Source organism: Hemitrygon akajei, chromosome 6 (assembly GCF_048418815.1).
Source record: "Hemitrygon akajei chromosome 6, sHemAka1.3, whole genome shotgun sequence".
In the NCBI taxonomy this organism is placed as follows: Eukaryota; Metazoa; Chordata; class Chondrichthyes; order Myliobatiformes; family Dasyatidae; genus Hemitrygon; species Hemitrygon akajei.
Window position 1 is genome coordinate 162,490,740 of NC_133129.1, and position 22,319 is coordinate 162,513,058.

Genomic DNA, 22,319 nt, shown 5'->3' on the forward strand with positions numbered 1-22,319 from the left:
ATATAAACTGCTTCTTTTCCACAGAAAGACTTATCTCTTGAGTATTTCCAAAACCTTGTATTTTTATTTCTGTCTTCATGCATCTGCGTGTTTTTTTTTTATTTTCAATCACTGTTTATATTATGTCTTCTGACAAAGGTATTCATTTTTATGATGCAGGAAAAGATTTGGAGACTACTGTAATGTCATGGATACTTTGAGTCAATAAACTGACCACTGCGATGAAACAAATGCTAACTTTTCTTCACCTAACAACCAGACTGTACTAAAATCTATCAAGCCTTTAAATCTTGAATATGACTGAGTGGTTTCTAAAAGAATTTATTTAAAAAATAAGAAACGTACATAGTCTTGAAGAAAATATGGAGAGTCTTTTAAAATTGGAAAAAAAACATGAAAAGTTGATAAAACGGCTTTGCAGAGAGTACAGTCGAGATTGATACTGACTTAAGTGATTGGAGACTGGGAAACACACAATAATCTGACGTTTGCACAGCATCAGCTGAAGCATTAGTCTAATTTTGGAGCTGTGGTGTGGTAATCAATCAAAATTGGTGAGGACATATCTGCTCTATGGTTAAGAGAGAGGGTATGAATAACAGGGATGTGAACAAGTGCAAAATTTGAGTCTCAGAGACTGAACATCTCTGCTCAATGTCTGGATATTGTAATTCAGTCCCTGAGGTAACCAGCATGGATCAGAATGTCACTGACATTGTGGTAAGATGTAGAAGGATGAAACATAATGATGTGCAGACAGGAGAAGGAATCCCTGATGGAAGGGGGAAGGGATCAAAGTAAATTTATTGTCATAGTATGTGTATGTCTCCATTGTTACTTGGTTTTTGAGGCATTGTTCAAAGTGAAGAGAGGATAGATGTTGTTCAACCCTTGTAAGCAGCATTGGAGAAAGTGCATTCAGCTTACGGTGCATTGTGCTTTTGGAGGGAAATGAATATTACAGTTCCAATAATCAGCTGGGGAAAATATGTCTGATCTATTGCTGAATTTCACTTGGGTAATCCGGCAGCAGAGTTGGACTCAGGACTGAGATTGGAAAAAATAGAGTTTTGTCCTGACCAGGTTTATTCTGACGCTGTACCTATTTATTGTGTCTCTGAGGAGCTGTGCTGTTTAAATGAGGATTTAATCTTTGCAGAGGAAGCCCATTACATAAGATCCCAGTAGGAAATTGAGGAAGGAAATGCAAGCTACAATCCAGAGGGTGGATGTAAATTATTTTTGACGTAATGGAAGGGGAGGGTTAAGGTGTCGAATTTACAATCAAACATAATGCCAGTCAGGAATCTGATAAACATCAAACTTGGGTTAATATCAAACATTAAACTTGTTTTGCAAAAAAATGCTCCATTAAGATGATTTAAAAGTTACAATTATATAAATATATATAAAAATAAGTAAGTAAATAAATAAAAGCACAAAATGCTGGCAGAACTCAGCAGGCCAGACAGCATCTATGAGAGGAGGTAGTGACGACGTTTCGGGCCGAAACCCTTCATCAGGCCCGAAACGTCGTCACTACCTCCTCCCATAGATGCTGTCTGGCCTGCTGAGTTCTGCCAGCATTTTGTGTTTTTATTTATTTCCAGCATCTGCAGATTCACTTGTGTTGCTTGCAAATAAATAAATATATATGTTGAGACGCTAAAGAGGAAGGAATTTCAAAATTGATATTATACTATCTGGCAAGTATGGCTTGGGGCAGGCTGTTTTCTGGCAAAAATGTAACTATTAAGCAGGAGGCCTTTGAAAGTGAAATTTTGAGAGTACAAAGCTTGTATGTGCCTGTCAAAATAAAAGGTGTAGTGGACCTTGGTTTTCAAGAGGGTTTTTTTCGTAATTTATTTTTTATTTGAAGTTCATCATCAAACAAACATTTCCATAAGATGTATTTCAGACATTGTACATATATATCATATATATCACAAATCTCCACAAAGTACTTATCTGAGGTATACACTTATAGAAAAGAGTGGAAAGGAAAAACAAGCAAAAGGAAAGAACTATGTACAAGTAGGGAGTGATCTTTTTTTAAAACATATTCATTGATTTGTGAGAATAAAATCAGGCCTATGAGGCATTATGTAGTTAAACCATTTTTCCCAGTAATGATCAAATTGATCCAGCTTATGATTAACAGATGCTGTTATCTTCTCCATTTATTGAGGCCCTCACTAAAAAGAAAGGAGCTACATGGCAGTTATAGGTAGGTAAGAACAAATAAGGTGCTTACAGCGTATAAGAAATGTAAGAGAATACTTAAGGAAGAAATCAGGGAGGCTAAAAGAAGGCATGAAGTTCCTCTTGGAGACAAGGTGAAGGAGAATCCTAAGGGATTCTGCAGATACATTAAGAGCAAAAGGATTACAAGGGTCAAAACTGGTTCTCTGGAAGATCAGAATGTAATCCAAGTGTGGAGCCAGAAGAGATGGAGAAGATCTTAAATAAAAGTTTTGCATCTATATTTACTCAGGAGACAGACACAGAGTCTATAGACGTGAGGCAAAGTGACATCAACTTCATGGACCTTATACAGATTACAGACGTATTTGCTGTACTGAGGCAAATTAGGGTGGATAAATCCCCAGGGCCTAACAAGATTTTCACTCAGATCCTGCGGGAGGCAAGGGAAGAAATTGCCAGGGCTATAGCAGAGATAATTAACTCATCCTTAGCGACAGGTGAGTTACTGGAGGATTGGAACCAGAGGACGTTGTTCCGCTGTTCAAGAAAGGCTCTAAAAATAATCCAGGAAATGATAGGCTAGTGAGCCTGACATCAGTAATGGGGAAAGTTATTGGAAGGGATACTGAGCGACTAGATATCCAAGTATTTGGATAGACATGGACTGATTAAGGATAGTCAGCATGGTCTCGTGCATGGTAGGTCATGTCTAACAATCTTATAGAGTTTTTTGAGGAAGCCACCAGGAAGGTTGATGAAGGCAAGGCAGTGGACATTCCCTATATGGAGTTCAGCAAGGCATTTGACAACGTCCTGCATGTGAGGTTAGTCAAGAAGTTTCAGTCATTCGACATTCAAGATGCAGTAGTGAATTGGATTAGACATTGGCTTTGTGGGAGAAGCCAGAGAATTGTAGCAGGTGGTTGCATCTCTGACTGGAGGCCTGTGACTAGCAGAGTGCTACAGGGATCAGTGCTGGATCCGCTTTTGTTGGTCATCTATATTAATGATCTGGATGATAATGTGGTTAACTGCATCAGCAAATTTGCAGGTGACACCAGTTTTGGGGGCGTAGCAGGATCTGGACCAGCTGGAAAAATGGCAGATGGGATTTAATGCAGACAAGTGAGAGGTTTTGCACTTTGGTGGGACCATCCAGGGTAGGTCTTACACAGTGAAGAGAACGGTGCTGAGGAGTGTGGTAGAACAGACGGATCTGGGAATACAGATCCATAATTCATTGAAAATGTTGTCACAGGTAGATCGGGTTGTAAAGAAAGCTTTTGGCCTTCACAAATCAAAGTATTGAGTACTGGTGATGGGATGTTATGTTGATGTTGTACAAGACATTGGTGAGGCCTAATTTTGGAGTATTGTGTGGAGTTTTGGTCACCTACCTACAGGAATGATGTAAATAAGGTTGAAAGAGTTCAGAGAAAATTTACAAGGATGTTTGCCAGGTTTGAAGGACCTGAGTTATAAGGAATGATTGAATAGGTTAGGACTTTACTTCTTGGGAAGTAGAAGATTGAGGTGAGATTTGATAGAGTCATAGATAGGGTAAATGTGAGCAGGCTTTTCCCACTGAAGTTGGGTGGGAACCAATCAGTGGACATGGTTTAAGGGTGAAAGATGAGAAGTTTACGGGGAGCATGAGGGGAAACTTCTTCACTCAGAGGGTTGTGAGAGCTTGAAACGAGCTGCTGAGACAAGTACTACATGAGAGCAAAATTCCAAAGTTTAAGAGAAGTTTGGACAGGTACATGGATGGTAGTGGTATGGAGGACTATGGTGCCAGTGCAAACCGATGGAAGAAAGCAGCTTAAATGGGTAGGCACAGACTAGATGGGCCAAAGCCTTTCTGTGCTATACTTTTCTTTGACTCTCTGACTCTATTAACAGGTAATATTGCCCTCAAATGTAATTCCATGTGAAAGAACGGAAATAATTTCAATGTGTGCTCAGCAAGACTGAGCCTTCCTTTGAAAAACAAAAGCCCCAGAAGTTTATGTCTGTAGTGAAGGAATAAATATTTCAGGAGAGACACTAATTCCTTCTAATGCGCTTCACTGACTTAACAAGAGTGCTTGTAGTTAGGAGTCAATTTTTCAGGGTAGCTTTTGTTTGATTACTGATGCTTTAACTTTGCTTCAGTGGAGATAGATCACAGGTTGTGCTTAGCTGTAATCTCAATAGAGAAGCTCATTGGCATCCAATTGAAAGTCTAATGTGAATAATATTTATTGTAGGGTGATGCCTGAAGGCTAACACTGTGCAAGATGTTTTTCTTTGAATTGCGATAGAGAATAAAGAAGTAGAGAAAGGACAATAGACGATGATGTTCTGTTAGGCTGTTAACAGGCTGAGATCCTAACATTGGATCTTGTAATGTCTGGCAGCTTTATTTCTCAATGAGGACAGGATGCTATAAAATTCCAGAGGCTGACAAAATTTAACGTGAACTGTGTTTTCAGAACGTGAATTAGCATCAGAACTAGGTTTATTATCATTGACATATAGAACACAGAACATTACAGCACCATACAGGCTCTTCGGCCCACAATGCTGTGCTGGCCTTTTAACCTATCCTAAGATCAATTTAATCCTTCCCACCCACATAGCACTTCATTCTTCTATCATCCATGCCTATCCCCGAATGTCCCCATGTTCTGAATTTTGTTCTTTTGCGACAGGGGTACAATGTAATGCATAAAAAATTATAAGTTGCAATAGCAACTATATAAAAAATGAATGGATAGTGCAAAAAGAGAGCAAAGCTGTAATGAGAGCAAAACAGTAAGGGAATGATAAAGGTTTCCAGGACCATTCTTAAATCTGATAGTAGAAGAGGGAAAAATCTGTTCCTGAAACATTGAGTGTGTGTCCTCAAGCTCCTGTATCTCCTCTCTGAGAGTAGTAATGAGAAGAGGGCATGTCCTGGGTGGTGAGGATCCTTAATTATGGATTTAACCATTGGTAGGAAAAGGAGAATTTTTTGGATACGTAGGCAGAAGTAACTTCTCGCAGCCAGTCTTTGTTTGATAACAGCCTTCAGAAAGTGCGTGTGGAAGCAATCAAACTAACAGAATTAGTTAAAATGAGTATCAGTTTCATTTTAACCTTTACATTACTCACTGTGAGCCTCTAGCGATAGAGGTACAGAAATACATCTGAACATTCCAGTTGTGTATAGTGGATGTGGTAATTTTTCTAAAAGCAGTACTGCAGGAGTATCATCCCACACCTAACTGCAACAGGAGACTTCAATTTCATACGTATCGAAATAGTCTGATTGTGTTCTCATTAAAATTATTTTCCAAAAATATTGTTGATAGGATTAAAGGAAGTCATTTGCAGGCCTGTTGTTTGGAATATTACTTTTAAAATCTAAGCTTCTAGCTCCTGACAAGTACAATTTTTTTTTGTTATTCCCCACAGCTTCCCATCACCCCTGTCGGTCTGGAGAGTTCCTTTGTAATAGCGGGCTCTGCATTAATGCTGGCTGGAGATGTGATGGCGATTTTGACTGTGACGATCAGTCCGATGAGAAAAACTGCAGTAAGTGTATTAAACAGCTTTTTTTTCTCAAAGAAAATGCTTATGAGAAGCAGTTACCCCGACTGGCCAATATTGCTTTGCAGGCACTTTAACCAGATGTGTTGTGTTTTGTTCCTGGGCAGCTGCCTCGCAGTGTACAGCAGACCAGTTTCGCTGCAAGTCAGGCCGCTGCATACGCTTGTCGTGGCGATGTGATAGAGAGGACGATTGCTCTGACAACAGTGATGAAGAAAACTGCGAGAAGACAGGTGAGGAAAAGACTTTTTAGGTCACGTTGATGAAACCTGAACATACCAGTCGTGGGCCAGTCATTATTGTAGCCAGTATTCCAGTTTATGGTGCCTCAACATAGTCTCTGGCCTAGAAAGAGAGGCGAACCCAATCAACACACATCCTTTTTATAATGATCATGTGCTAATCTCATTTTATTATCCTGATGTTCCCTTTAACTCCATCTAGACTGTAATTCTCACCTACACACTAAGGTTAATTTACTGTGGTCAGATAGATTACCAAAGTTCAAAGTAAATTTTGCTATTAAAGTAGACATACATCACCACATATTCTTTTTCTTGTGGGCATACTCAAGAAATCAGTAACTATAACAGAATCAATCAAATATCAACAAGTGTAGAAGGCAACAAACTGTGCAAATGCAAATATAAATAAATAGCAGTAACTAACGAGAATGTGAAATAACAAGCTAAAGAGTCCTTAAAGTGAAATCATTGGTCGTGGAAACACCTCAATGGATGGTAAGTGAGTGTAGTTATCCCCTTTTAATCAGGAACCTGATGATTGTGCGGTAATAACTGTTTTTGAACCTGGTGGTGTGAGTCCTGAGGCTCTTGTACCTTCTACTTGATGGCAGTAGTGAGAAAAGAACAAGGCCTGGGTGGTGAAGATCTCTGAAGATGGAGGCTTCTTTCTTACGACAGCGTTTCATGTAGATTTGCTCAACGGTTGGAAGTGCTTTACCCATGATGTACTGGGCCAAATCCACTACCTTTTGTAGGATTTTCTGTTCTGTTCTGGAGGACTTATCAACCTCAGGATGTGGAAGAAACTAATGACCATGGGGGGAAAAGTGCAAACTCCGCTGGATGTCAGAGTTGAACCTGGATCACTGGAACTGTGAGATAGCAACCCTCTTTTCTACACAACTGTGGACAGTTGACAAATCCCTAAATGTTAAGCTCTCCACTACATGTTGCCTGGTCACTCATTGAAAATACCCTTGGCACATTATTGCCTTTCATTTGTGTCCCTCCATTCGTGCCAGGGATCCTTCTGTTGGTAGTTGCAGGACAGTGCATTACTTGTTGAATAGTGACCACAGAATTGGCAGAGAGTATCCGAGGGCCACGATGTGGGTGCTTCTGCTGTAGCTCAAGGGCGACATTTGATATACAATATATGCAAGCCATGTGTAAGGCCCTGATTTATCTATTTATGTATACACATATCAGTTCCTCACTCCAGGTCAGCCAGCATTACCAGGATGGTGGTTAGAGGTGGAAAGGTCAACCCTCTGTGACGACTAGAAGCAAAATTTGAAGTGGGTCATTTTAGCTGCTGTGAGCTTGGTCATTTTAATGCTTCAAAGTTCAGAGTAAATTGATTATCAAAGTGCGTATATGATACCATGGGCAACCCTGAGATACATTTTCTTGCAAGCACACTCAATAAGTCCATAACAGAAACAATGAACGACTGCACCAACCTGAGCGTTCAACCAGTGTGCGAAGGGTAACAAGCTGCAAGTTCCAAAAGAACGAAATAATAATAATGAATGAATAAGCAATAAATATTGAGAACATGAGATGAAGAGTCCTTGAAAGTGAGTCCATAGGTTGGGGAAACAGTCCTGATAGTTTATGATTCCAGTGGAATCCTCGTGGCAGAAATTTGTCAAAAAAGATTTGCTTGATTTTCAAATAATTTTAAGTAGAACCCCAACTAATTATATGCATGATATCCTGTTTTCCTAATGGAACTCCGGTGAACGTCAGAAGGTTGCTCTGCAGGGGTTAATTCCGGCACTTTTGTTGCAGAAACCCCGCAATGTGCTCCAGATCAGTTCACATGTGGCAATGGACGGTGCATTGGTCAACGGAAAGTCTGCAATGGGGCAAATGATTGTGAAGATGGTAGTGACGAAAACCCACACCAGAACTGTCGTAAGTCTGAACCTAATGATCACGCAACTGGCATAGTTTTAAAGCTTTATAAATTTTGTTTTGTACAGAATGCTGTTTCATCTGTCGTAATCTCTGCTCAGGATGGGACTGAGTTATCAGCAAAAAGTAATTGAAGTCAGATGGTTTTATGAAGATAAATACTTGTTTGCAGTTTCTTTACCATCGATTGCTGCTTTTCCTGGCTGTTTCCAAGCACAATTCTCTGGACTGGAGGATGGACGAGAGTCTTATCCTCTGGTACTGGAGCATGCTGTGAGGAGATTGGGGAATATTGGCTCCAGCCGAATGTTTTGCCCAACGCTCTCTTGGAATGCAGTAATCACTCAACAAATTCAGTTTTAGAATAAAAATGCATGCAAAAATTGGTTACAGATGGGTTGTGATGCACAATGCCAACACTGCTTGCCACGTGGTACGATACTGAAGTTATGATGCATGAGAACCAACAATGTGATCTAAATTAGGTGAGCGATCTGAGGAGGAGAGCTGCAATGTGAACAATGGCGGATGCGCGCACAAGTGTCAGCAGGTTCGAGGCATCGTCCAATGCACGTGCCACACGGGCTATCGATTAATGGAGAATGGAAAATCGTGCCAAGGTAGGAAGGCCAAATCATAGCACTTACCTAGGAGTGTATCAAAAATTCAGAATTTTCTTGAAAGTGAACCACACTATACCGAGGGGGGGAGGGGTGATAAGTTGATGTAGTCGAGCAGGAATTCACTTTGCAAGCATTATGTGCATAATTATCTCTGCAAATGTGTGTGGCATCCATTAGTCTCGCGAGACCATGGATCTGCACACTCTCTAGGGCACAGGCCTGGGCAACGCTGTATGGAAGACCGGCTGTTGCCCATGCAGCAAGCCTCCCTCTGCACGACACTGATGTTGTCCAAGGGAAGGGCAAGGGCCTTGCCACCAGTGACATCGCAGGAGTTGCCAGAACGAGGTTGAAGGCAACCTTAGGGACACCAGCTCCGAATTTGTCCTCAGGGTTTAGTCCCTAAGCCTTTCCCATGAGTGGGTATGGCCACAAGGCAGCGGAGGTTTGAAATCAGAGTTTTCCCTCTCTTGGGTGGACTGCCTTCCCAGGCTGATGAGCTCCATCTACCCGAATGTGACTGCAAATGTGATTGGATAATATTTTAAGTTCTCTACAGATTTTGTGTTGTGGTTGCACTCTGCTGGACAATGTGGTTCAGTGTACTCCTCAAAGACATTCATTTTGTTTTGCATACCCTTCCCCCATCCTTTCTTCTACCAAGACTAACTTGCATTTCTCTGTCCTTCCCAGTTCCGAAGAAGAGTCGCAGACCCTAAACCTCTCTTTTCACAGGAGATTTCTGACCTACTGAGTGATTTCAGTATTGTTTGTTCTTGTTTCCCTGTACTCCTGTTATCAGATTAATGGGAAATTGGTAGCAGCAATCCGTCAGACGCCCAATGTCATCACATGACCTTGATCAAACAAAACAGACAAGGAGTTGTAAAACTTATTGACTCAGATCAAAGGGAAATCAGAGAGGCGAGGCTAGCTTTATGATAAGTGCACAATGTTTCTTTAGTAACTTGAGTAGCCCAGAGGTGCTGAACTGTCTAGTTCATTAGGTTGAAGTGGCGTTGAGCAAGCCGTACTGATGATCCAAATGATGAGTCATCAGTTTGGCCTCCTAAACACCAATTCACAAACATGCTTGATCACATCAGTTAAGTTACTTCCCAATTTACATATCAGTTTAGCATAACTTTCCTCTGGTTCAAGTGGCAGTGTTTGATTAGTGGAAGGCAGAATCATGTACATTTAAGAGAAGGAGCTAGAAATCTGACTACCCATTTATTAAGTGGAGATTCAGCTCGATGTTTGTCAGGATATCATTAAGTGTGAGCAGGCATTTTACAGAATAATTAAGGTTGGCACTATTAGCTATTGGCTCTATTATTATGGGTATAGAGGGCTATGGTTTGGGTGCAGATCCATGGGATTAGGCAGAATAATAGCTTGGCATAGCCTAGATGGGCTGAAGGGCCTGATTCTGTACTGCAGTGCTCTATGGCCCTCTAACTTCTCAGGACCGTACAACAAGTGCTGTTGGAATCAGTCACCATGAGAAGCAGATTTAAAGGCTCGTACAATTGTTTTTATCCATTGCTGTGGTTCAGGATGTTTCAGGAAAAGCAGGTATCAGTCTAAATGATGAAGTAATAGTTGGATTCAAACTTCAGTGAAATATTTGAAGAAATCCAAAAAAATTCTTAACATCAAGAAGATCAATCTCCCAACTTCAATGCTCATAATCACCTTTTGTAGTATCTACATTAATTTACTTTTGATCTTCACCGTGATAAAAAGAATCAAAAGATTGGCGGAACAGGCCCCTCACTTCATTTATCTGTATGGCTTCTTGCTCTTGAATACATAGAGCATCCTGTGAGTTCTGCAGATATGTTTCAGAATGTTCTGTCATTTACAGATGTTGCCAGAATTGGCTGTCTTGAGCTTGAACTGTTACACACCCCCATGTGCTCAATTTCCTGGAATTGTCCTTATATGAGGTATGAAGTCCCTAAGGCAAATAATACATGTATATTTATTTTAGAGAGACAGGCTCTTCCAGCCTTTTGAGCTTGTACGTTCTTGGAATGTGGGAGGAAACTGGAGCACCTTGAGAAAACGAAGACGGTCATGGGGAGAAGCTCTTTACAGGCCGCGGTGGGCTAGAACCAGGTCGCTGATGCCATCATAGCATTGCGCTAACCACTGCGTTACCATACGAGCTCTGGAATATCCACTGCTTGTAAAACTTAGCAAAATAGTGAAGCATAAACTGGTGAGCAGTTGTTGCTAGGATTAGAAAAGCTGCAGAACAGTAAACCGCATTGTGCCGAGTATCAGATGTATAATGGGGGCAACTATGTCTGATGGTCTATGAGAAATGGATCTCTTTACTCAATATGTTTCAGTTTAAGCACCAGTAGCAATGGATGCTCTGTAGGGTGAAAGGTGTGGAAAAGACAGAAAATATCTCCAGGCATAAGGCAGGCAGATGCTTTTATGCGTACAATGCTCTGCCACAGTCAGCCCTCCTCCAGCTAGCTCAAGGCTGTTACAGTTTTAGTGAAGCCACTGATAGGCCTTTGTGGATTTGTTCCATTGCCAGATGTCCATGATTTGACTGGTAAGCCCTCGTAAAGAGTGCAGTAAAATTAGAGCATTTGCAGATGAAATGCAAGTTGTTGGATAGAGAGGAAGTATCTGAGGAGATAAAAGATGACAGAGAGGGGTACTTTGCTAGTTGTAAATAGTAGGGCACTAAGAAATGTTCATGAACAAAGGGACCTTGGGGTTGAAATCTATTATTCCCTGAAAATGATAATGCAAGTAGACAGGAAGATGAAGAAGGTATGTGGCATGCTTGCCTTCCTACTGTAGTTGGAACGTAGACAATAACAGTTGGGACGTTTTATTGAAAATTTACACAGTACAGGCTGGACTGCACTTTATGTGTTATGAGCGGTTCTGACAGCCACAGTACAGGAAGGATATGGCTGTACTGGAGAAAGTGCAGAGGAGGTTACCAGGATTGCTACCTGGATTGGAGGATTTAAATGCAGAGGTCGTATAGGCTGGATTTGTTTATTCCGCAGCAAAGGAGGTTGAAGGTGATATTTTTAAAAATTACAAGAAGCGTTGATGAGGTAGATCTTTCTCCATGGCAAAAAAAAAACAAAAGCATAGGTTTAAAGTGAGTGTAAGGAGTGTTAAAGGAGTTTCAGGGGGGGTTTCTTTACACAGAGAGTAGTTGGTATATAGGACTTACTGCCAGAGGAGATGGACGTGTCACATACATTCATAATGTTTGATACAGTGGGACAGGCACTTAAATAGACAAGGCATGAAAGGATACAGGCCTCCTGTGGGAAAGTGGCATTAGTATGGTTGGGCAGTAAGTTCGGCATGGTGAAGTAGGCCGCAGGACCATTTCTATGCTCTACGACTCTATGATTAGCCAGGGACAACACACTGCTGCTTGTAAAGATAGCACATGGAGTGAAATTGTGCAGCCTCTGTCCAATGTTAGACGGTAACAGACCGGGAAGATGCTCTCTGCATCTTCTGAAGGGCTTGTTATATTCATGCAATAAATACCAGCTTTGTCAGTGATGACCACCTACATAAAAATGTATATAAAACTGTTGGTTTGGTCTTGGAGTTTAAGATCACTTGGCCTTAATTTGGTGTTGTTTTGCATTTGGTTTCACTTAGGAGGAGCAAAAAAACCCACAAAGATGGCTGATTTGCATAGGGAATAAAAATCACTGCGTGCAGATGTGTCTTGCTGGATTTTGGCTAAAGGCCATTTTTGTGTCAGTCTGGAAGAGCTGAGTTCCAGCTGTGCTTTGCCAAATCTGAGTTCAGATTGCTTGTGAATGACAGTGTGAGTGATTGTCTCATTAACATGAATTGACCCGAACATACTTTCTTTACTCCCTTGTAGGGTATTCAGAATATTACTGTGTGGGGGTACTGTATGCAGTTCAGGCTGGTTATTTATTACAAGTATTGGTGGCAGAAAAATTAATAATCTCAGATTATCTACAGGTCGGTCAGGATCAGTGGAGAGAGAAAAAGTGTTTAGGGACATTGATCTTTTGCCAGAATTGGAGAAAGTGAGAAAAGAAGTGTGTTTTAAATTGCAGAGAGGAGGAGGAGTGGAGAGAACAGACAGAATATCTGTCAGATTGAAAGCAAGGCTGTCCAGATGACATATACGCTGTTAAAGCAATCTCAGAGATTGTGATGGATATTTGCAAATCACATCTAATCTATCAATTGAGGGGAATGAGTACAACAGGGGGTACCAGTCATTAATCTGGGATGGTGAAATGTAAAAGACAGCAGTTACTGAAAATGTGAAATAAAAGAGATGGCTAGAAATATTCAGCAGATCAGATTGCATCTGTGTGGAGCAAAAAAATACTGGTAATTCAACTCACAATATTTCCATCTATTGAAATAAACTGTCCTCCAGTCCCACCCACCATAGAGGCCTCTTGCTCACTTGTGAACTGAAAGGGCTTCCAGTGTGAAGTGGTTCATTTTGGTAGGTCAAATATGATGACAGAATATAGAATTAACGTTAAGACTCTTGGCAGTGTGGAGGATCAGAGGGGTCTTGGGGTCCGAGTCCATAGGATGCTCAAAGCAGCTGCGCAGGTTGATTCTGTGGTTAAGAAGGCGTACGGTGTATTGGCCTTCATTAAGCGTGGGATTGAGTTTAGGAGCTGAGAGGTAATGTTGCAGCTATATAGAACCCTGGTCAGACCCCACTTGCTTAGTTCTGGTCGCCTCACTACAGGAAACATATGGAAACCATAGAAAGGGTGCAGAAGAGATTTACAAGGATGTTGCCTGCCTTATGAGAATAGGTTGAGTGAACTTGGCCTTTTCTCCTTGGAGCGACAAAGGATGAGAGGTGACCTGATAGAGGTGTATAAGATGATAAGAGGCATTGATTGTGTGGATAGTCAGAGGCTTTTTCCCAGGGCTGAAATGGTTGCCACAAGAGGACACAGGTTTAAGGTGCTGGGGAATAAATACAGAGGAGATGTCAGGGGTAAGTTTTTTTACACAGAGAGTGGTGAGTGGAATGGGAATGGGCTGCCGGCAACGGTGGTGGAGGCAGAAGCGATAGGGTCTTTTAAGAGACTCCTGGATGGGTACATGGAGCTTAAAAAAATAGAGGGCTGTAGGTAAGCCTAGTAATTTCTAAGGTAGGGACATGTCTGGCACAACTCTGTGGGCTGAAGGGCCTGTACATATTGTGCTGTAGGTTTTCTATGTTTCTGTGAGACTGTGAGGGCTTCGCTGGTGTTGTGAACAATGAAGAACTGTCCTAATGCTGGAGAAGGATGTAGATCAGATGAAAATTAAGATGGAGAATTGGCAGATGGAAATTAATCCCAGCAAGTGCAAGGCGTTCCATTTTGGGAAGTCAAGTTGGGATGGGACATATACAGCAAGTGATAGGGTGCTGCGGAATGCCGATGAGCAAGGGGACCTTGGGACCCAAGTTTATTGGTGCTCGGAAGTGGTAATACAGGTAGATAAAGCAATGAGGAAGGCAGTGCTTGTTTGGATTCGGAAGTCAGAGCATAAAAGCTGGGATGTTTTGTTCCATGGTAGAAGCATCAAAAGCAAGGGGACCTAGATTTGAAAGGAAGAGGCATATATGTATTTACTTAGAGATATGGCCCAGCGAGCCTGCGCCACCCCAATTTACACACGTAACCAATTAACCTACTGACTTGTACGTCGTTGGACTGTGGAGAGAAACCACAGTACCCAGAGGAAACCCACGTGGTCGTGGGGAGGAACATGCAAGTTCTTTACAGAGAGTAATGGGAATTAAATCTGGGTCCCTCTGGCACTGTCATAGTGTTACACTGGCCACGTCGCCCCAAAGTGATGATTTAAGGGGGATCTGAGGAGCAAATCTTTTACACAGAGAGTGGTTGTTATCTGGGGCGGTGGCATTTTTATTTTGTAATTTTTAAATTTAGAGGCACAGCACAGTGCCAGACCTCGTAGGCCAATGAACCTGTGCAGCCCAATTACATCCATGTGACCAGTTAGCCGACTAACCTGTGTGTTGTGGGAATGTGGAGGAAATCAGAGCACCCAGAGGAAACCCCTGTAATCATGGAGAAAGCATACAAACTGCTTACAGACAGGGCTGGGAAATGAACCCGGGTCACTGGCCCTATAATAGTGTTACACTCGCCACTCACTGCTGTGAATGAAAGGGACCTTAGATGGGCAAAAGTGAACAACACCGGTATCGACATTGTTCCTCTTGTGTAGAACTCTGCTAATCCATTTCTTCAGCAGCCTCAGAGCAGACGCTCAATCGGGAATATTGCAGTGATATTTAATCAAGAGTGAAGGGGATGCTTTCCAAACCAATTTAACTTGCCTCTCTGCTAGCATGGCATGGTGCAGTAAGGGTATTGTTATGCTGATCTCTGCAGACATCGATGAGTGTGCTGAAGATGGATACTGCAGCCAAGGTTGTACCAATTTAGATGGAGGATTCCAGTGCTGGTGTGTCCAGGGATATGAACTGCGTCCTGATAAACGTGGCTGCAAAGCTCTAGGTGCGTATGCTTTTACTCGTTTAGATGATTTATTACACTGGACTACAAATTTTTTCAAAAGTGTTGCTTCCTCAGAATTTTTTTTTGTTTATGATAGACTGCTTGAAGATGAACACAAATATAATTTCAGACCACTCGTATCATGTAGGAATTTGGAGAAACAACAAATTAACTTATTGAATATAATGTGTTTAATTGCATAATGGTGCTGATGCTTTGCAATAGTTCAACTAAGTTAAAAATATTTTATTAATGATTTTGTACTCAGTGTCTGAGGCTTCTCGCTTGAGTGTCCAATAATAATTCGCCAGCATTGATGGATTCCAGTTGCCCTGGTATCTTTTCTCCATGACCACAATGTCCTGGTGAAACCTTTCACCGTGCTCGTCACTGACAGCACCAAGATTTGCAGGGAAGAAGTCTAAATGGGAATGCAGAAAATGAATCTTAAGAGACATGTTGCATTTAATGGCTTTATATGCTTGAATCATGCTTTCAACCAGCTGCATATTGTTTGATGCTCTGTAGATGCCGAGAAAAATTTCAACAACTTCTTTGAATGCCTTCTGTGTGATTTTCTCCGGTCCCACTAGAAATTCTTCAAATTGCCTGTCATTGATGACCTGTTTGATTTGTGGAACAACAAAAATGCTTTCCTTAATCTTGGCATCAGTTATTCTGGGAAGCATCTGTCTCAAATATCAAAATCCTTCATAGAAATTTTTGAGCCTGGTGATTGGAAATTCCATCCTTACAGTCCTGAACCCAATAATTATTACCAAAACCTATCCTGCTATGAAGCAGCCACGCTACCCAAGCATGCCTGGACAAGATAGGAAACTTTCTAGCTTACATTGTAGGCAACATTTTAATTGACTTGAATTATGAATTGAAATAATAAACTTAAGTGATTTCAAAAACTGGTGCGTGATAGGGAAATTTCATGGTGATTTTCATGATCAGTAGCCCAAAATTCATAAGAAACACCTAAAGGTATTCCGGAAGCAAAATCTTTGTTGTCCAGTGTTATTAATAGCTTATGGTAGCAAGTTTTAACAAAAGGAAAGCATCTTTTCCAGATTAATTTTCCATATAATTCGCCTTCAGCTTCTATATTTGTGCTTTTTACTGTTTGGAGCATTACTTTGTTGTTTATTTATTGAGATGCAGCGCAGAATAGACCCTTCCTGCCCTTCGAGTCGTGCCGCCCAGCAATCCCCCAATCACGGGGCAATTGGCAATATCCAATTAATCGACCCACCAGTGCGTCTTTAGATGGTGGTTCTAATCAATGTAATATAAATGCAAGCTGTTATCATTCCTTGGTTTCAAAGGTGGGTTGATTCAAACTGCTCTGTTCACCCCCCCCCCCCCCCACCGCCTTTGAAAGATTAGCGCATAAGAGGAAGGGATACTTGCAACCCAATATCTCCAGCCACTCTGCCATAGAGTGATGTGACTCCATTCATGGAGACCAGCGCACAGGGAGCAGATAACTTGCAGCAAATGGCACCAGATGGTGTGGATACTTAGGAATAACGGCCCTTAAACGAGCAGGCGATGTAACTCTGGTGACAGTGAGCTCCATTTCTCTCTGTATAACCAAGTTCCTTTTAAATCCTTTATCAGTAAATAATGTCAGGAAAGCTGCCCGCGCGTGCGCACACACACACACACACACACACACACACACACACACACACACACACACACACACACACACACACACACACACACACACACACACACACACCACCCCCACCCCCGGCAGGTCAGACAGCACCGATGGAGAGGAAAATACAACCAACGTTTCAGGCCACGACGCTTCATCAGAACCAAGTGGTCAGGAGTGCTGATGAAGTGGCTGAACCAGAAAATGTCGACTGTTTATTCCTCGCCATGGATGCTGTCCGACTTGCAAAGTTCCTCCAGCATTTTGTGTGTTATTCTGGATTCCCAGCATCTGTACGATCTTTTGTGTTTATGTCTTGGGAAAGTTGAGTTTGACTGCGGCATGATCTTTAACTCGCCTGTATATCGTTGTTCTCAAAAGGACCGGAACCAGTGCTGCTGTTTGCAAATCGGATTGATATCCGTCAGGTGCTACCCCGCCGATCAGAATACACCCTCCTCCTGAACAACCTGGAGAATGCCATTGCTCTAGACTTCCATCACAGCAAAGAGCTGGTGTTCTGGTCCGATGTGACCTTGGACCGGATTATGAAAGCAAACCTGAATGGAAGTAACGTTGAGGAAGTTGTGTCAACCGGTCTCGAGAGTCCAGGTACACAAAACATAATGGAGTAAAAAAAATTAGTTCAAGTATTACAACCAAGTAGGATATTACTAATCATTGTTTATATTGTTTGTGTTCATTAAAATGGCTTCTGACATGAATGACTATTTTTAATGATGGTAAGAAATGGGAGCAGAAGATCATGGTTGACCTTCTACCTCAGCTCCATTTGCCTGTCCTATCTCCCAATCGCTTTATTCCTTTAATATCCAGGAAACATCTGACCTCTGTTTTGAATGAACTCAATTTCTGAGCATCTGTACCTTTCTGGGTACAGAGTCATCTGATCTGATCGAAGTCGGAGTCCAAAGAGTCATCACACTTTGAGTGAAGAAATTTCTCCTTATCTCAGTCCTAAAGTATTCATACCTTATTCTGAGAATGTGATCACTGGTCCTGGAATGTGACTCCTTAGTCCAGGAAAACATGCAGGCAGTAAGGTTTCATGCGAATGAAGCTCATTCTTCTTAACTCTGGAGAATAAACCGTTTAACTGCATCTCTTCTTAGATAGCAAACCTGCTATCTCAGGAGCCATTTTCCTGAATCTTTGTTGCACTCCCTCGAGGGCAAGTGTATTCCATCAGGGCGATTACTTCAGCGTGACAACTTTAAGGAGAATAGGCAAGGCTTTATGGGAAGAGGCGAAGACCTCCATCCCTATCCCTACCCCTATTTATTTATTTTTATTTAGAGATAACATCAACAGGCCCTTCTGGCCCCAAGAGCCTGTTCTGCCCCATTGCACCCATTTGACTGACTAACCTACTAAACCATACATCTTGTACGGAAAGAGGGAAGAAACTCGGTGGTCGCAGGAAGAACGTACAAATTCCTTACAGATGGTGGCGTGAATTGAACTTGGGTCGCTGGCGCTGTAGAATGTTCTGCTAACCACTATGCTACCATGCCAGCCCAACACTGCTGTGTGCCCCCTTGCCTCCCCCTCCTCCTTGCACACCCCCCAAATGGTCATGCACATAAAACAATAACTTGAGTTTTTAGTTGTGGGTGCTTGCACTGTCTGCATAATATCAGGTATGCACATATGTGTATCTCTAAAGGTCAGGGAAGTTTAAAGTTCTGCATATCCACCTTATCATCTTGTTGGAGATGTACAGTGATACTGCACACAGTCCCTGTTGTTTGGAGTCAATTGGCAAAAGGCCTAAACAATGCCAGTTGGTTTGCTTCCCCAACATGAAAGACAAAAAGAAAGGAATCGCAGCAGTGAAACACTATAAAGATAAACGCAGCTGGTTGTAAAAAATAAGATAAGCGATAATAGAGGAATAGATTGGTGCTGACATGGTGTGGAACAATACTCAGCAATCAGTTCAGAGGCCTGATTCTATTCCATTTCAGTTGCCATGGTAGGTGGAAACTGAATGGCTTTTTTTCCCCCCCTTTCCTTCAAGTGCTCTATCATGGTCATATGTACTGCAGGTGCTTGGCAGAGAGCTGCAATCAGAGGGTGCAATTTCCACTTGAGAAAAAATTAACAGTTCATATCATGAGAGCCACTTATTCAAGTTAAACTGGGTGAAAAATAGCAGCAAAATAATCTTTATGATACTGGACTAATTGCATCTTTGAGTTGATAAAATGAGGCGAGAACACTCTGTCAAATAATTAATTACTTTCAAAAAAATTGTCATTCTAAAAGAGCATTGAACACTATAGCACAGTACAGGTCCTTTGGCCCACACTGTTGTGCCAGTCTTTTAACCGACTCTAAGGTCAATCTAACCCTTCCCTCCTACATTGCCCTCTATTTTTCTATATGCCTATCTAAGAGTTTCTTAAACATCTCTACCTCTACACTCTGTGTAAAAAAAAACTGTATCACTGTGATTACCTCAGCATGACAACTTTAAGAAGTAGACAACAGACAATAGGTGCAGGAGTAGGCAATTCGGCCCTTCGAGCCAGCACCACCATTCACTGTGATCATGGCTGATCATCCACAATCAGTGCCCCGTTCCTGCCTTCTCCCCATATCCCTTAACTCCGTTATCTTTAAGAGCTCTATCTCTTTCTTGAAAGCATCCAGAGAATTGGCCTCCACTGCCTTCTGAGACAGAGCATTCCACAGATCCACAACTCTCTGCGTGAAAAAGTTTTTCCTCATCTCCATTCTAAATGGCCTACCCCTTATTCTTAAACTGTGGCCTCTGGTTCCGGACTCCCCCAACATCAGGAACATGTTTCCTGCCTCTAGCGTGTCCAATTCCTTAATAATCTTATATGTTTCAATCAGATCCCCTCTCATCCTTCTAAATTCCAGTGTATACAAGCCCAGTCACTCCAATCTTTCAACATATGAAAGTCCCGCCATCGCAGGAATTAACCTCGTGAACCTACGCTGCACTCCCTCAATAGCAAGAATGTCCTTCCTCAAACTTGGAGATCAAAACTGCATACAATACTCCAGGTGTGGTCTCACCAGGACCCTGTACAACTGCAAAAGGATATCTTTGCTCCTATACTCAACTCCCTTCATTATGAAGGCCAACATGCCATTAGCTTTCTTCACTGCCTGCTGTACCTGCATGCTAGTATGGGCAAGGCGTGATGGGAAGAGGTAAAGACCTATATCCCCATCCCTATTTAGTTATTTTTATTTAGAGTTAAATTCAATTCAAGTCTAATTGTCATTCAACCATACACATAAATACAGCCAAACAAAACGTGTTCCTCTGGGGCCAAGATGTGAAACAGTGCATACAATCACAAACAGCACACCTAGTTACAAGAGAACATACAGTCACAAAATAATATCAGCACAAGTCCCTGAGTGGCATGGACTGAAGATTGATGGTGCATGGGATGTTGTCCTGGGCAACACCGTGCACAAAGTATAGGCATTTATTAGTACTTAATTCCATTATTCTTTGTACTTTAGGAGTCTCCTGCCCTTTCCAAATAACATTGTTTCAAAAACTTGAAAGATATTGAACTATCATTGCTTAATGGGTCAGATTTTCCGGAAAGATTACTGTGTGCAGTAATATTATGCATTACATTAGAAATGAGTCATCAGGTCTAGATGTGCAATGACAATTAAATTGAAACCTCTTATGAGCATAATTATTAATACTCTGCACTATGCAGAACACCGAACATAGAACGCAGAAAATCTACAGCACATTACAGGCCCTTCGCCCCAAAATTTTTTGCCGACCATATAACCTAGTACTCTAGAAGTTGCCTAGAATTGCCCTATTCATAGCCCTCTATTTTTCTAAGCTCCATGTACCTATCTAAGAGTCTCTTAAAAGATCATATTGTATCCGCCTCTTCCACCTTCACTGGCAGTGCATTCCATACATCCACCACTCTCTGTGTGAAAAACTTACCTCTGATATCCCTCTTGTACGTACTTCCATGGACCTTAAAACTATGCCCCCTTGTGTTAGCCATTTCAGCCCTGGGACAAAGCCTCCGGTTAGCCACACAATCAATGCCTCTGATCATCTTATACACCTCTCTCAGGTCACCTCTCATCCTCTGTCGCTCCAAGGAGAAAAGGCCAAGCTCACTCAACCTATTCTCAGACTTTCCAATCCAGGCAACATCCTTGTAAATCTCCTCTGCGTTCTCTCTATAGTATCCTGCAGTGAGGTGACCAGAAATGAATGCAGTACTTTAAGTGGGGTCTAACTAGGATCTTATATAGCTGTATCATTACCTCATGGCTCTTGAACTCAATCCCACATTTGATGAAGGCCAACACACCATATGCTTTCTTAACAACACTGTCAACCTGCCCAGCAGCTTTGACTGTCCTATGGACGTGGACCCCAAAATCTCACTGATCCTCCACACTGCCAAGTTATTTACCATTAATATTATATTGTGTCTTCAAATTTGACCTACTGAAATGAACCACTTCACGCTTGTCTGGGTTGAACTCCATCTGCCACTTCTCACCCCAGTTCTCCGTCCTATCAATGTCCCGCTGTAACCTCTGACAGCCCTCCACACGATCCACAACACCTCCAACCTTTGTATCATCATCAAACTTACTAATCTACTCTTCTACTTCTTCATCCAGGTCATTTATAAAAATCACAAAGAGGAGGGGTCCCAGAACAGATCCCTGCAGATCACCACTGGTCACTGTCCTCCATGCAGAATATGAACTATCCACAACCACCCTTTGCCTTCTGTGGGCAAGCCAGTTCTGGATCCACAAAGCAAGGTCTTCTTGGATCCCATGCTTCCTTACTTTCTGAATGAGCCTCACATGGGGAACCTTATCAAATGCCTTACTGAAATCCATATACACTACATCCATAGCTCTCTATTCATCAATGTGTTACATCCTCAAAGAATCCAATCAGGTTCGTGGCATGACCTGCCTTTGACAAAGCCGTGCTGAATATCCCTAATCAGATTATGTCTCTCCAAATGCTCATAAATCCTACCTCTCAGGATCCTTTCTGACAACTTGCCCACCACTGAAGTAAGACTCACTGGTCTATAACTTCCTGGGTTATCTTTTGAAATTTGACCAGGTTCACATTTGCAAACCATTTAAACTTTCCTTCACGTGGCACAATTCTTGGTGATGATGTAAACTGGAAAACATAACATGGCTGACAGGAAAGACGGCCAGACTCGGTGTCAACTTTGTTCTGTGAGTGTTTCCAGCACCCAGCACTGCTGGACCTGTGAAAAAAAGAAAATAACTGGCAGAAGACTGCTCTTCCCTGGAGCCGGCTTTGATCACGAACCTTGATGCTATTTCAAACCACCTGATCTATCCATCATCCTGTTCCGCAGAATCGACCCACAGGGAGACAGCCAGAACAACTTTGTCCTCATGAAACCACCTCTGAATGCTTGATTGGCGTCTGCAGCTTGTCTAATGAGGCATGGGTTAGATCTGTGAGCTTCAG

The 22,319-nt window shown here is 41.9% G+C and overlaps 1 protein-coding gene across 3 annotated transcripts in view; it reads left to right on the plus strand.

Moving 5' to 3' along the window:
• The window catches only part of lrp4 (low density lipoprotein receptor-related protein 4), a 417,332-nt gene that overhangs the window by 300,961 nt on the left and 94,052 nt on the right, over positions 1–22,319 (plus strand). For all 3 annotated transcript variants that reach the window (XM_073049685.1, XM_073049686.1, XM_073049684.1), the window contains exons 7-12: positions 5,644–5,763; positions 5,886–6,011; positions 7,818–7,943; positions 8,429–8,563; positions 14,995–15,120; positions 17,174–17,404. In XM_073049685.1, the coding sequence (XP_072905786.1) occupies positions 5,644–5,763; positions 5,886–6,011; positions 7,818–7,943; positions 8,429–8,563; positions 14,995–15,120; positions 17,174–17,404 (864 nt within the window). The remainder of the gene's footprint in view (positions 1–5,643; positions 5,764–5,885; positions 6,012–7,817; positions 7,944–8,428; positions 8,564–14,994; positions 15,121–17,173; positions 17,405–22,319) is intronic.